Below are 14460 nucleotides of genomic sequence, written 5' to 3' on the forward strand. Positions count from 1 at the left end.
GCTGGCACCAGCCCTCAGCGCTGCACAGTCAAGTGGTCGGGAGGTTCCAAGCGCCGTGGAATTATCCCAAAATCTGGGCTGGGCTGTCAGCTGCCCTCTTGTGCTCAGTCGCGAAATGCATCTGGCGCCCTGGGCTTTGTGAAACCGGAGTGAAAACATCCATAGCTGCTGGAATAACAGGACCAGGCACTGAGTGCTGAGGCTTTATTTAAGTCACTCCGTTACTGATTTAATATTGGATAGAAGGTTTCTGTTATGTTTTACAAAGTAACGTTCAAAGTCAGAATTTTGAAGTAATAAAGAGGACGTTCCAGAGGAGGAGGGATATCTGTGCACACAAGGGGAACAGCTGCCCTGCACTTCAGATTCCATCAAATCCACAGCAAAACTTTATGAGAATCCAACATACCTCGTCCTTGCCAAACATGGTATGCTTACAGATTTTTAATAGTTCTTAAACATTAAAAAATACTGTTCTTTCAGACAAATCATCCGTCTACCCACGAATTTGGAGGAAGTTGTAGTCGCTTAAAACAGACTGGAAACAATATAGTCTGTGTGAACCCCATCTATGAGCCCAGCTCCGTTGTCATGGACAAACCAGCAAGGAATATCAATACCGTGGTTGGGATCTCTTCTGTAATCCTTCTGCCAGCCCCTGAAAGGGAAACACAGCCATGGCAGTACCAAGGTAGGAACTGCACTTGGACAAGGCAATCTTGCCTAAGTCTTTGCTAAGGACTTAATTATTATGTACCTCGTTACCATCAGTTCATTGTTTTTAACAACCATTGTGGCATCTGGTTTCTTGGGATCAGACCCAGGATGAATTTCAAGTATGGTGAAGTCAATGGGGCGGAAAAATTGTCCTAAAAATAGAAGCCAAAATTAACATTTCAGGCATGTTGCACACATTAAAACAGCAACCAAACAGAAATTCCAGAATTTCTACATCCCCATGCTGGTTTCCATGTCCCTTCAGGGGTTTGAATGGATAAGCAAACACCAGGTCTCATGTAAGGTTGAACATGATTATTTTCTATGAATATGATTTTCTATGATATGAACATGGGATTATTTTCTATCTACAATCCAGAATTGCATCCATATCATCTGGATGTAAGTTCCAGCTTCTGAGTGCACAATACAATTAGCCTTTTCTGTATATCTTTCAAGATATCCTCACTTGGTGTCTTGTCTAGTCAACTGTATTTATTATATAGTCCCCAAGTTTTTAGCTTATTTTTGAATCAAATAATGTGTGTGTTGATCTCTGAAACCTCTGGATGTGACTGTGCTCAGTACAAGGCTGACAGCTAAGGAGTTTTTGTGCTCCTGCCAGGATTAGCTTTTGCACACTTTTGTCCTTTCTGGGCTGGTGCAGTTCATTGTTTTCCACACTGAGTAAACTTATTGACCCAAAAGGAATGTTTGCTGCCCTCATCAGATTTTGTAAGTGAAAACTGGAAGGCAAATGTCTGCTCTCTGTGTTTTTTGCAGCAGAGAATGCCCACCACCAAACCCACTGCACTGGCAGAAAATGGGATCAAACTTTTGATCCCTGAATTATCAACTTCACTTTCTACTAAAACAAAGAATGTTGGCTAACATGAGGAAAACCCTGGATGATACAAAGGCATACTGTGGGTTTAATATATGCTAATAAACCAAGATATACCTTAATCAAGTTATACCTTAACAATTTCTTTTCTTACAAGGATCCACTAACTGAGGCTTGGCAAATTTTGATCAGGCAAACAAGTATTTTTTCAGAGTGCCTGTGTTTAGGCAAAGGGTGATAAGATGAAAGGAGAGGTTAAACCATCCAAGAGACTGGAGGAATAGTGTAGTAAGAAAAAAAAAATCTGTAGGTGGGACTCAGCAAGATAAAGAGGTTTAAAGATGCCAGTGAGGACAATGAGCACCAGTGATTTCAGCAGCAGAAGCAGAGAAATTTGTGAAAAGATAATTCACAGAGTCTGAGCCCAGAATATTTTGTCACAAATCTTAATACTGTCAATCAATGTCATCTCAGTTTCCTCCATTCTCAGTTCAGAAAGGTTAAGTACAAGCTTGTGTCTACAAATTATGCAGCCTCAAAAGGAAGGACCAGCATGGAAACACTAAAAGAAGTCATACCTAATAATCCATGGGTCTGTTCAGACAGTTTATCCTCTTCCAATGTATACAGTCCTAGGAAATCTTGGTGGAGAGGATGTTTCTTCCATACTTGGTGCAAAACAACAACAAATGAGGCACCACTGCCCATTGAGAGCACCAGATTTTTTTTCCTATTAATTATTAAAGTTAAACTGAGGGAAAAAAAAAAACCCAACAAAACATGAATTAGGACATTGTGCTTCCCAGAGTTAACAGCAAGGAGAAGAAATGTGAGAAGAAGAAACCTGTCCAAGACATAAACATGGCCTTATAAAGTGCTGGCTGTTTTCTAAAAGAGAGGGTTTGTTGCCTAGTTTGGTCCATGGGAGTCTCTGTGTGTGTGTTCACAGACAGTCACAGAATCATATTAAATGACACTGGAAAAGGCTACCTGGCCTTTAAACTTTTCAGTAAGATGGTTTTACCAAAACTTGTCCTTTAACAGTGCAATTAATCAGAGATAGGTCAGTGATATGTAGATACAGCACTTCATGCTCAGTAATACAAATTCTATTGATAAAACCATTGCTTCCTTGGCTGGATGCTACATTACACTTTTTCCTTTTGTTTTTCAGAGAACTCAACTCCCAAACTGCCTAGGTTAGTGCTAGGATAAAGAAGGTTTGCTTCTGATTGTATTACTGGCATCATCCATGTTCTAGCATAATTAAAAAAAAACCAAACAAAAAGGCATGCTGTGTGAATAAGTTTTGCTCTCTGCTGCAGTGCCAGGCCTTGAGGAGGCAGGAGGAGGAGATGTTGCCCATTCCTTTTCTGAACTTCCTTTTGCACAGGTATAAATGATTCTGTAATAGAGAGATCCCATGAAAAATAGACCTGCTGACAGGGCAAAATGTACCTATTCTGTAAATGCCACAATTTCCATTTCTTAAACTGGAGATTGTTTGTGGTGCATTATTATGCCTTTGAAGGATTACACACTGTGTCTGAAGTTAATCTTCAAGCATTTGCAAGACACTGCTGCATTAAGCACGAGACCAAATCTACCTTTGTTTAGTCATGGTAATAGACTATCAGGGAAAAATTTTCACTTACTTATTCCAAGCAGAGGAATTTGTGAATAATTCAGCAGTTACACAACAAAATAGAGAGCAGAGTCCAGCAGGGCTTGAATCAATTCCTTTTGTAGATTCAGACAACAAATCTTAAAAGTGTATTATTGATCAATGTTTAAAGAAGTGTAGAAAGTAATGCAAGAGCCTGATGGCCTCTCTTTAAGCCTTACCCTGCTTGTTGCAAGGTGACTGAGTCAAGCCAGGTGAAACCCATTTTTTCATTGCCATTCTGAACTGTGATCTTCTCAGGAGTTACAGTCACTTTTAAATCCAGGTGCTTATTTGCAATACCAAGTTTTCCAAAATACGAATTTTGGATCTTTGCATTGCTATTTGCTCTCTTATCACCAATGAGTTCTCCATTGACTCTGATGCCTAATACAGAAAGGAAACAAGAATTGTTTTATAGACAGGACTTGATTAACTGATGCCAAGGATGTCTTGAATATTTAACAAAACCAAAGGAATTAGGTATGAGTTGAAAAATATATCAGAATTACTTGTGCATATTTGTGCCAAAGTAAAATAAAGGCCTGGGGGCTGTTCAGTGAATTTCCACAAAGCCAACAATCATTTTCTTGACAAAAGTTCAATATTTCCTAGAACACAAAGAGTTTGTGATGGGCACGGATGGCCTGTGTGACATTAGTCTCTCTTTACCAGATATTCCATGAACTGGCAACTTAAGGATTATTTTATTGTTTGTACTAAAACTCACTGAGACAAATTACTACTCTTAACCCTCACAGTGGTTTTTAAACAAAGTTTAAAAGTTCATTTTGCTCCAAGAAGTGAAAACAGTCATAGTAATGGTACTCTATCATAACTATAGGACCTCCTATTAACCTTGCAGGGAAAAAAAGCTTATGCATTATAAACAAAGAAACAGCCTTTATGCACAGGACTTTTTGTTAGAAATATCATGATTTACTGATTATTTAAAAAAAATAAATTAAAACTCACCTGTAACTGGATCATTTATCAAATTTAAGACAGTACCCGGGTTTTCATTGATATTGAAACAGATGGCATCTCTTTTTTGTGGCACCCATATCACGAAGTGTGGGTCCCCATCAACTGCAAAGGCAAATCACTGGTGTTTGGACAGTGACACATGGGGCAAAGCTCCACATGAGCAGTTAATACTGTGCCAGTGGAACTGGGCCCTTCACAAGCTGCATGAAAGTGTTACTGAGAGCAGGAAGGGACCTGAATAGAGAACAGGCAGGTACCAACACAAAGCCCATTGATGGAAAGGAGGGCTGAGAAAAACACCACAAATAATTTCAATTACTTGATCTTTAAAAGACACTGAGAGATGTTTAAAGTAAACTAAAATATTAGCCCCTTGAAACTGAAAAATGGCAGCTTTTATGGAAGGGAATTATCAAAAAGACTCATAAGAATTGTGTAATTTAGCCTTAAAAACCCTCTTCTGTTCTCCTCCTAAACAGGCAGCACTCAAACCACTCACCACTGGTGTACCATGTGGGCTGTGATCCTCGATACATTTGTGAACCTGCAGAAGGAAAAAAACTTGTTAGGAAAACACATCAAAATGGAAAATGTACATCCTCCCTGCATGGTACAAGTAAGATGTCAGGAGGTTAATATGCTGGGTAAATCACTAGTTCCATCCTGGTTTTTAAAGCATATAGTCCATGGGATGACAGTTTGTGCTGCTCTTGAATCAAAAAAAGCTTCACAATAGAGACAGATTTCACTTGCCTACATTGCTCTGAGGGTCTCCACAGAGCCCAGGTAATGTATCTGCAGGACACAAATACCTCAGGCTTTAGGATCAAACTATCAGCAAGGCAATGCAACATCATCCATTCAAAACTTGTGACATTTTGACATTTGTTTTTCCAGAATGAATTTAAGAGTCTCAACAAAAACTTGAGAAAACTGGACAGAGACAGAGAGACTGAGACTAATCCCCAGAGTGAAAAGGTGAATCTAACTCTCCCATTCCCGGGATTTCCCAGCCAGCTATTTGATGGGTCAGTTGCTGCTTCTCCCTCTTGAATTAAAACAGTTGCTTTTTGCACAAGTAACTGAAGATATTAATTTAACCAGGATGTTGGACATCAGAGGCCCTTGTTTTATATCATGGAGATGCAAATTGAAGTCCATCCTCTGTTTTTGGGAAACACCTTTCAGGAAAAAATGGTGGATGGATGAATTGGCATTTACTCCTCAAAAACTATTTAGCTGAAACTTTTTCACCTCATATTGTTCAACCTTTAAGTGTGTTTTTAGCAGGGAGCAGAATTTGGCAGTATTTGTTAAAGTACAGTTGTAAACCCAGACATGGCAGTCTCCAGCTCTCTGGTAACTTCAGTTGACAGATCCTGCTCCATTCAGAAACTTAATGACTTACCAAGCATAGAAGATACAGAAGTCAGTGCTGTGAAGGAAACAAAATGTTATTTTAGAGGCTACAAAGAACAAAAACCAATTTTTCTTGCTTCCTTCCACCAAAACCAACTCAAAAAAATCTTGTAATTATGTATAAATTTCCAAATTATTACAAAGGAAAAACTTTATTTGATACTGCTACAAAGCAGTGTCATGAAAGGGCTGAAAGCACACCCTCCTTTTCAGCAAGAATGTTCCTTCTCCACAGGCCTGGGGTTGGCTCTGGATGGGACTGGGACAGCCTGCTCTTCTCTGATTGCTCTGTGCCACTTTGCTCTAGGCTGTACTTCCTCAGAAGGGAAGTCAGTAAGATTTTCCCACCTGCTTCCATATTTTTCTAGTCTTCTGCTCTTTTTACACCTGAAACTATGTCAGGGTGTCTGAAGACACGGCTTTGTTGTGAAGGAGTGGCAATCACAGCATGAACAAAGACATATTTGTGTGGGATTGCCTCACACAGGTACCTGGGAGCCCCCAGTGCCAGCCCTGCAGAGCAGCTTATTTGTACTGGGCCTGAATTCTGTGGTGGTGGGATGCTGGAATCATCAGAGACAGGAGGAACCACACTGAAAACACTACAAATTTATCCACCTGAAAAGTTTTAAATGTATTTATAACACTATCTTGATTTATTCACTAAGAATTTTATGAAAATATTGCATCCCAGATCAAATAACCAATGTGGGAAATCCATCTCTAACAGTTACAAATATGACATAAATTTAATAAGAAATGTACATACCTTCAGCTGTTACCATGGGCAGGCAAGGAGTAAAAGGAAGAAAAAGAGAAATTTACAATTTCAGTTGTATAATTAAACAGGTGGGATTCTGACCCTGCTAAAACATATTCTAAGAAAAAAAAAATTTAAAACTGTTTGAAAACTCAGTCAGGTATGTTCAGTATTTTACAATTCCATTTCTTCCCAGTGATACAACTCAATATTTGTAGATCAAACAGAAACACACTAAAAGTAAAAAGCTTTTATGTGGGGCAGCAAAACTGCAATTTATTATGCATGGGACAAGGGCTATATTTGTAATTGTTTTATTGTTATGCCACACTTATACTGCAAAATGTTCCTTATTGGGTTTACTCTTTTGCAGTTTTTGAGGCATTTGAATAATTCTATTAATACTGACTGGATCATTCACTAATCTGATTTGAGAATCTAGACTTCAGGGTGTGTACAATTATTTTATTTTCTTTTCTTATACAGAAGCAGTCCTTTGAGTATTTTCTGCTATTTCTGCTCTATATTTTCTATGTACAGAGAGAATTTCCTGGGAAAGAGGTTCAAAGAGGAGCCAGGTACCACAAGCAAAGAGATGAAGATGAGTGAGTGGATGTCTCTTCTGTCAGATGTTTGGGGTTTTCCATCTTATGGAGGCCAGGTGCAAACTTTAAAGTCACTATGTTGTACAGTGACTTGACTGTTAAATTAAACATGAAGGGTTGTGTCAGTATTCCATTATGAGGGTTATGAAAAATAATGCAAAAACTTATCAGCAGAATGCCTGAAGAATTATTCACAGTTGAAAGACACTCAGCAATTCATTGGCTTCAGGATTTATTCCAGCTGAAAGAAAAACCCACTAATCCCCTGTAAGTATCTCTGTTATGCTAAAATGCCTTAAGTTTTCATGCTGAATTCAAAAGATTAGGAAGTTTTTAATGTAGAAGACAGCAGAGAGCCCACACAGAGCCTGCAAGAACTTTAAAGGGCTCTAGGTAAAACTTTTTGGGAAAAAAAAATACTGGGTGCTGACAGAAGAGACTGAAAAGCCTCTGTTAGACCTGTAGAACCAGGGTGGGTGGAACAATATACAGAGATGAAGTTTGGGTGGCTTTGGGGCACTCTGAGCAAACAGCACTGCCTTGCTTTGATGGGGGGAACAGAGTGTTTGTTACACAGATGTTGGACAGAGAGGCTGAACTGTTTTACTAAGAATAGAGTTCATCACTAGCCAAAGTATCAGAGGAGTTGAAAACAAACTGTCTACTTTCAATATAATTGCTTCCCTTTCTGCAATATATATGAATGCTGTGGTTTACATATGTCATCTCAAATACTTTTACAACTTGATGCATCCTGCATGAGGAAGAGCTCATGCAAATTTCCCCTTTTCGTGCAGAAAGAGGTTACTACATCTACCCTTAGGCTGAAGTATGTGGAAAAATAAAGGAGAAAGTGATGTGAACTCATTTTAATATAGCTGGACTACTAGATTAGAAATGCTTCTTGGTTTAGTTTTTTTTTCTGTAATAGTTCATGTATTTAGTTTAAAATACACTTATTTTAAATTTATAGTACTTTGCCTGTACAATTTAGTAACAAAGGATGGTTTGATGGAAGTGAGATTTACAATGAAAAGTAATTTTTGCATTAACACATGTGCCAGGCTTGGAAAGTATATTATTTTTCAGATACAAGTTTAAAACTGTACCCAAATAAAAGCCTTTCTTTAGGAGAATGTCAGATGAACACTTGGTTTCTCAAATGCAGTAAAAATGTGAACGTGTCTGTACCTTCAGTGGGTTTATCAGCAATCACATCTTCACTGTCATTTTCTTCTGGTTTTGTTACCACCATGGATGTCAGTGGTGTTACAAACTTGTACTTCAGGGAGAGAGCCAGGGCTTCAGCTGTAAGGTTTTCCTTTTCTTCTCCTGTAGCTGCAATACTGAATACAGGCAGAGACTCTCAGCATCAATTACTCACCAAAGTCAATATTTTACTTTAAAGTGAAGTCATTTCTCTGCAGCTAATGTATCAATAAGACATATTTTTTACACTCTAAAAGCACTTCTGATTCCCCTGGCTACCCAAGAAAAAGGCAAAACCGTGCTTTATACTTGCAATAATTTAAAATTGTTTCATTTGCAACCTGAAACAGGAATACTGAGGCTAGGGAGGAGAACAGGTAGGGGGATTTTCCTCACTGATTTTTGTCCTAGAAGCTGCAGGAGTCAGAGGGCTTAAGGAGTTCATAGCTAAGATGTCATTCTAGATATAATTACCGTCTTTCCAGGAGTTGTTCAATGGTAAGATAAGCCCAGAGCCTTTCAATGTACTCTCCAAATATATATTCTTGTTCTTGGAAAGCTTGAGCTGTTTGCTCAGCATCTTGTTGTGTAGTGTATGACAGGGCATCATCAGCCTGTTGGGAGTAAGGAAGCTTCTCTGTATCATAAGTAGCCAAGGACTGCCAGAACCTCCCAAAAGTTGAGACCTTCACACCTGAAAACCTTATCAAACTGAAAAACAGTCTGGTTCCCTCCAGCACTTGCCCAGGAGATTGCCAGGGTTGTATCAGGAATTTTGACCCATTGTTTCTGTGAAGGTCAGAGGTGTACACTACAGGACACAACACAGTTTGCAAATTCACATGGCATTTTTGTTCATCAGAATTTGGCTATCCAGGATTTAAAGAACTTTGATTGTGATCCTGATTTCAGAGAGGAACATGCTCAAGCAGACATGCTGGAATTAAGTTCACAGTAATACATTATTTGTATTTAAAGTACACCAAAGTCCATGGTCCATGGGGCATATTTGCAATCCATGATTTATGATAACATGGTCTAGAATATGTTTGTGTTCTGTTTCTTGAATATCAGGGGTAAATGTTTTTACTGAATCCAGATGTGGAGAGGTATTAAAAGTAGAGTTCTATTTTAAGGGGAAGATATTTCAAATATTCAGCTGGCTTATTCATTGGTTTTCTTCATCCACTGAAGTGCCTGTGAACACTGAAAATTTGGCTCCCAAAAGAACCAGGTAGGGTATTTAGAGACTAAATACATACAGTATTTATATATTTATAAATATATGAGGATATGTATAAATACATGAGTACATTTATATATATTTGTTAGCAAAACTAATCCAGTCACACTGCACAGAGTTATTCCAGACTGACCCTATTACACCTGGGTTAGGCAAGTAATTTGCAATTTTAAAAGCAATGACTTTGGCACATTTAGTTTCTCACATGTGCAGTAACCCATCCTGTCACTGAGGTAAAGAAGTACCAATAAATATTTTAAGTATTTAAGTAGTGCCAGCTCTGAACATTCAGAGATTTTGTGTATCTTACATAAGTTAAAGAAATCCATACTTACACCTTCACCTCTCACATCTACAGTCAATTGGTTTTGGTTGCTGTCTACAAAACGTCCAGCCACCACAATCTCAGACCCCTCGTAGAAATGCTTAAAACTGTTCATAGTTAGGTCTTGTATTTCATTTTCTGGGTAGTTTAACTCCACATCTGTGAGCATGGGATTTGACACCTCATCATAAAACCCCTATAAGACATAAAAAAAAAAAAAAAAAAGGAAAACATTTAACTCTCATTGTTTCTTTAATTCATAGATCTGTAACCAGAAACATCCTGCTATTTTGGCAATGAAAACTGCAAGTGTATTTTATAAGAAATATTTTAATATTTGGTTAACTCTCAGAGCACAAGGCCTAAAAAAAATCTACAAATAAGGGAAATGAGAAAGGACATACAACTCTTCAGTCTCGCTTAGAGAGAGAAAAAAAAATCTGAGAACAACATGCTGTGGATGATGAATCAAGAGGGATCCCTGGTATTTGATAGAGATAAGTTTCTAGATCTATTCCCAGCAGAGACTGATGTAACAACACAGTCAAAACAGACTATTTTTTACTATATTTGATTTCAAGCAGAGTTTGAAAGGAAATCCAGTATCTAATTCTTTGGTGAATTTTTTGAATGGCTGCTATTGGAATGTGAGAAGTAAAACAGGTCAACCTCGTAAGGTCTATACCTGTTTTCATGTCTTACACAACTCTAGAATGCCTCAGAAGCAGGTAGGATACACCTGCTTCCAGCAAGTTTCTAAAGGCAGAATATCTAGAGCTTTATGATCTGTTCCCCTTCTCGTCCCTTGACATGACATTGACCACATGATCTGTGAGGTCTGGGATAGAAATGACTGCAGCAAGTTTGCTGCACACCAGGTGCCCTTCAGAAGCATGACTTGTGTCACCCTGTGCCACAACTCTCTGCCATAGCCCACAGTATCTCCCTTTTACTGTCCTTCCACCTCCTGTTTATATGAGGGAAGGGGAAAATCAAATGCAACTAAAGGTCCCTTCCAACTCAAACTATTCTATGATTCTAATATTCTGATTACAGCAGATTCTGGAGTATCCCAGTATCAGATTACACACTGGGGTTTTGATTGCTTGAAAAAAAGAACAACTGTATAGTTATCTGAACCAATGTATTTTCATCTAATTTAAGTGGTAGTTACTGTACTTGAAGCTGTAAAGCTGCATCAGAGTCAGGATAAATCCGACGGGCCAATCCTTTATTCTCCAGTGCCATCCTCTCCAAGAAGCCATAGTCTACACCAGAGCCAAACCCAAGGTTGTACAAGGGGTATCTTCCTTTAATAGCATTTTTTACATCTGTCTCAATGGTGTGAATATCTGATACACCTGCATCAAACCAGGAAACGTTTGAGTTGTCTTCAAAAATAGATAAAATGATCACAAAATTAAATGTGACTCGTCATGTTCAGATTTCTTAGGAGGCATTATCAAAAACTTGGTTTAGTATAATGATGCTGTATAGTAGCATTTAAATCATGAAAACATCAAGAAGTCAAAGGTGAAGGCCAGTTTTAACTAGCATTTTTTATTAGTTAATTAACTCTCTTTATAATTCCATCCAATAGAAACTTACCTTCGTTTGGCTGGCCATCTGTTAACATGATAATTATAGAGGCACTTCTCTTGGGCACAAGGTTCCCTTCATGAGCAGCATTCAGAATATCAATTCCCCTCATCAAACCACCATGTAAATTTGTCACTATGGGGTAGACATAGAAATTTGGGTTCAGCAGAGATCATCAAAAGAAAGGCCCATTTTTCACTGGGGTCTGAAGAGATTTAATTACAGTATGAAAATGAAAGATTTGGGTTTATAAGCAAGGGGATGTTTAGATAGAGAAGTACCTGGACTTTGGAAACACAGAGAAAAATAAATGTCATGTTCTGAGTAAAAGTCAACTTCAGGAGTGTCTCATCAGTAATCTAAAAACCCAACAAGCTGTAGCATTGTGTTCACAGAATGAACAGATAAATTAATTTACACAGTGACCAATCAGCAAGTCCAGTAAAGTACTTACTGCCTGAAGCATCAATGTTCTGAACAAACTTCCTTGCTTCATCCAAATTCTCAGGAGTGGCCTTGATTAATGTTTCTTTCCAGGTGGACACACCAGAATTGAACAATATGAAATTGAAGAAGTCATCTTCTTTAATGTCATCTAAGATTTTTAGAAGTGCTTCTTTTGTCTATAAGACAAAGAGATTTAAATATACAATTCAACATTTAACAGAATAGGTGCTTACAGATTTGACATTATTAATCTCTCAGCATTGGGGTATTTTTAACTTCTACACAGTATGTTGTGCAAAAATCCTGAGCTTGTTCTGTCCTTGCCAGTCCCTGTGCCTGTTTCAGAGTAACTCTAGGGAAGTCAGTCAGCTGCAAGAACACCTGGTAAGTCTTTGTAGCTGAAAGGAAAATCAGATCTCCTGTCATGGATTGTTGCTTACACCGGGATAAGCTGGCATGGCAAATTGAAAGCAATGGGAAATGGGTAGCTACAGGTTGGTGGAGAAGCTCATACAGAAGCAAGCCTGGATATTTTGATGCAACACCAAAACCTGAAAATTCTGAGCATTAGCTTTGAATGAGGAGTCCTAACTATGAAAAGCTCATGTCCCTTCCAGTACTTTTTCTCAGCTCTTTCATTGAAGCTCTTCAGTAATGGAATAACTTACCTGTTCCATTGGTCTTCTATACATTGAGCCACTAGTATCCATTACAAAAATAATATTCTTGGGCAAATTTGGAAGATTTGTTGGTGCAAAGAAGTGCACAAAGTAGCCGTTGACAATCTGAAAAATAAAATGTGGGAAAAAAACCCCATACACCACCAAAAACTTTGGTATATTGTAAAGATAAAACAGATAAAGGAGATATTACTCTCATTTGGTGTCTGGTCTCTGAGTGGACTAAAAGGTTTTAATGGCTCCAAGCAGTCTCACCTGTGTCCATGGGCCCAGGAGCATCATTTAAGTGCAAGACTGGGCCTGTAGTTCCTGCCTGAGCTACACTGTCAGAACATCTGTGTCCAGCTCTATCACAGCTGTATCACCTGTCCCTATCCATGGACTCCACTGTTTTGGATTCCACCCTGAAGATTGACTTCCTGCCTTGACCTTGAGCTCATCACCACAAACTTGCCTGATGACCTGGACTCTCAGTGGAATTTGAGTGCCACCTCAGGGTCTGCCTTGCTCAGGTACTGTGAGGAGTGGGCTCGTGGCTGGTGAAGCCCCTGTGCCATCAGCTGTGCTGTCACACTCAGCTCCCTGTCCTTTAGGAAACAGCTGGCTCTCACTGCTCCTTGACTGTAACTATGCAAGTCAGGCTGTTTAACTGTTGAGAATTTCAATTTACCTGCAAATTATCTGCAGTTGTTCTCTTCACATCATATCTCACAGTAAAATCCCCATCCAAGGCAGACTCTGAGCAACTTGCACAGGTTCGCTGCTGATCAAGAGTTGGCTTGAAAGAGATGTGCCCCTGCAAAGGAAAGCCTTCATTAGATCTGAACCTTCACAGCTGAACATTTCCTACAGAACACATTTGCATTTTTTTAAAGCTAGTATATTTATATTCACAGACATCAGAATAACCTGGGTTATCTGGTTAGCTATTAGTTTGTATGCATCCATATGTATTTATGCACTCCTTGGTGGGTAACTGGCAGATGAAGGCTGCTATCCAGGACTTTCTCCATGTGTTTTCCCATCTCCCTTAGGTCAGCCCTCTACTCTGAATGACACCTTTGGTAAGCCTGTTGGGCAGTCTGAATTCTACCCCCTCCATACAAGACAAAACTACTTGTTTCTGACTCAGTTCTTGTATAAGAGATACTCTTACTGGTATCCAGGTTTCCAAATGCTGCTGTGGGACAAGGCCTACTAGTTTTGGTACAGTATCCTGCTGACAGCTACATGGCTTCAGAGCTGTGTTGAGAAGGCCTTCAACTTTCCACCTTGGAATTCAGAGCTCATTTGCACAGACAAGCCTTTACTGCATTTTCTCTATTTTTTTTCTCTCACTTCCACTGCTAGCACTGACATTATTATTTTCAAATTATAACCATAACAAGTAAATTACGGAACTCAGTAGCCAATGTACCTTTTTCTCTGAAAAAGTTTTCTTAATGGTATTTTGTAGCTCATTGGTGATGAATGTTCCTTCTGCTTCCAGCTCAGTGATACCCTGGGGCTCAAAAATATTTACTGCAATCTGAAACATTAATTGAAAATTCATTGTCATTGATTAACACACAATACATCAACTCAGCCATTTCCAGGAGGATCAGCAGGCAACTACAGCAGGCAACTACAAGAGAGGCATTTTCATAAAAGCAATAGAAATTTACTTTTATAATTCATAATGGCAGTCCAAATCCACCTGTGGGGACACATCTTCAGCCAAACAGGCCTTTTTGCACACAGAGGTTAAAAACAAAGGTACAAATAAACAAACCTTAATAGAAATATAACTTGAAATCAGATAGTGGAATTCTACCAAGGCAGATAAGAGTGATCAAAGACCAGTTTTAACACACAAAAGCTGCAGTATTCTAGAATGCAATATATCCATCAATGTGATTTAAGATGATGTCATTTCATGGTGGTGTAAGAAAGGTGTAATTTATGCTAAAAAGGCATATGCAA

General features: G+C 38.7%; 1 protein-coding gene and 1 long non-coding RNA gene across 2 annotated transcripts in view; one reads left to right on the plus strand and one right to left on the minus strand.

Annotated features, from left to right (window-relative positions):
• Positions 1-188: 188 nt before the first annotated feature.
• The window catches only part of LOC113945801 (inter-alpha-trypsin inhibitor heavy chain H3-like), a 21300-nt gene continuing 7028 nt past the window's right edge, over positions 189-14460 (minus strand). The window contains exons 6-22 of the mRNA XM_027640366.1: positions 13916-14026; positions 13169-13294; positions 12487-12603; positions 11826-11994; positions 11381-11506; positions 10952-11133; positions 9783-9968; positions 8679-8818; positions 8187-8341; positions 6400-6405; positions 5620-5646; positions 4711-4755; positions 4200-4313; positions 3407-3611; positions 2140-2312; positions 758-869; positions 189-658 (exon numbers count right to left, since the gene is read on the minus strand). Coding sequence (XP_027496167.1) covers positions 529-658; positions 758-869; positions 2140-2312; positions 3407-3611; positions 4200-4313; positions 4711-4755; positions 5620-5646; positions 6400-6405; positions 8187-8341; positions 8679-8818; positions 9783-9968; positions 10952-11133; positions 11381-11506; positions 11826-11994; positions 12487-12603; positions 13169-13294; positions 13916-14026 — 2124 coding nt within the window. The 3' untranslated portion in view covers positions 189-528. The remainder of the gene's footprint in view (positions 659-757; positions 870-2139; positions 2313-3406; positions 3612-4199; positions 4314-4710; positions 4756-5619; positions 5647-6399; positions 6406-8186; positions 8342-8678; positions 8819-9782; positions 9969-10951; positions 11134-11380; positions 11507-11825; positions 11995-12486; positions 12604-13168; positions 13295-13915; positions 14027-14460) is intronic.
• Positions 2323-7148, plus strand: LOC113945808. The gene is made up of 3 exons (XR_003527190.1): positions 2323-2954; positions 5109-5189; positions 6931-7148. It is a non-coding gene; the product is annotated as an uncharacterized LOC113945808 (long non-coding RNA).

Source organism: Corapipo altera, unplaced genomic scaffold (assembly GCF_003945725.1).
Source record: "Corapipo altera isolate COAL_440 unplaced genomic scaffold, ASM394572v1 55, whole genome shotgun sequence".
NCBI lineage: Eukaryota > Metazoa > Chordata > Aves > Passeriformes > Pipridae > Corapipo > Corapipo altera.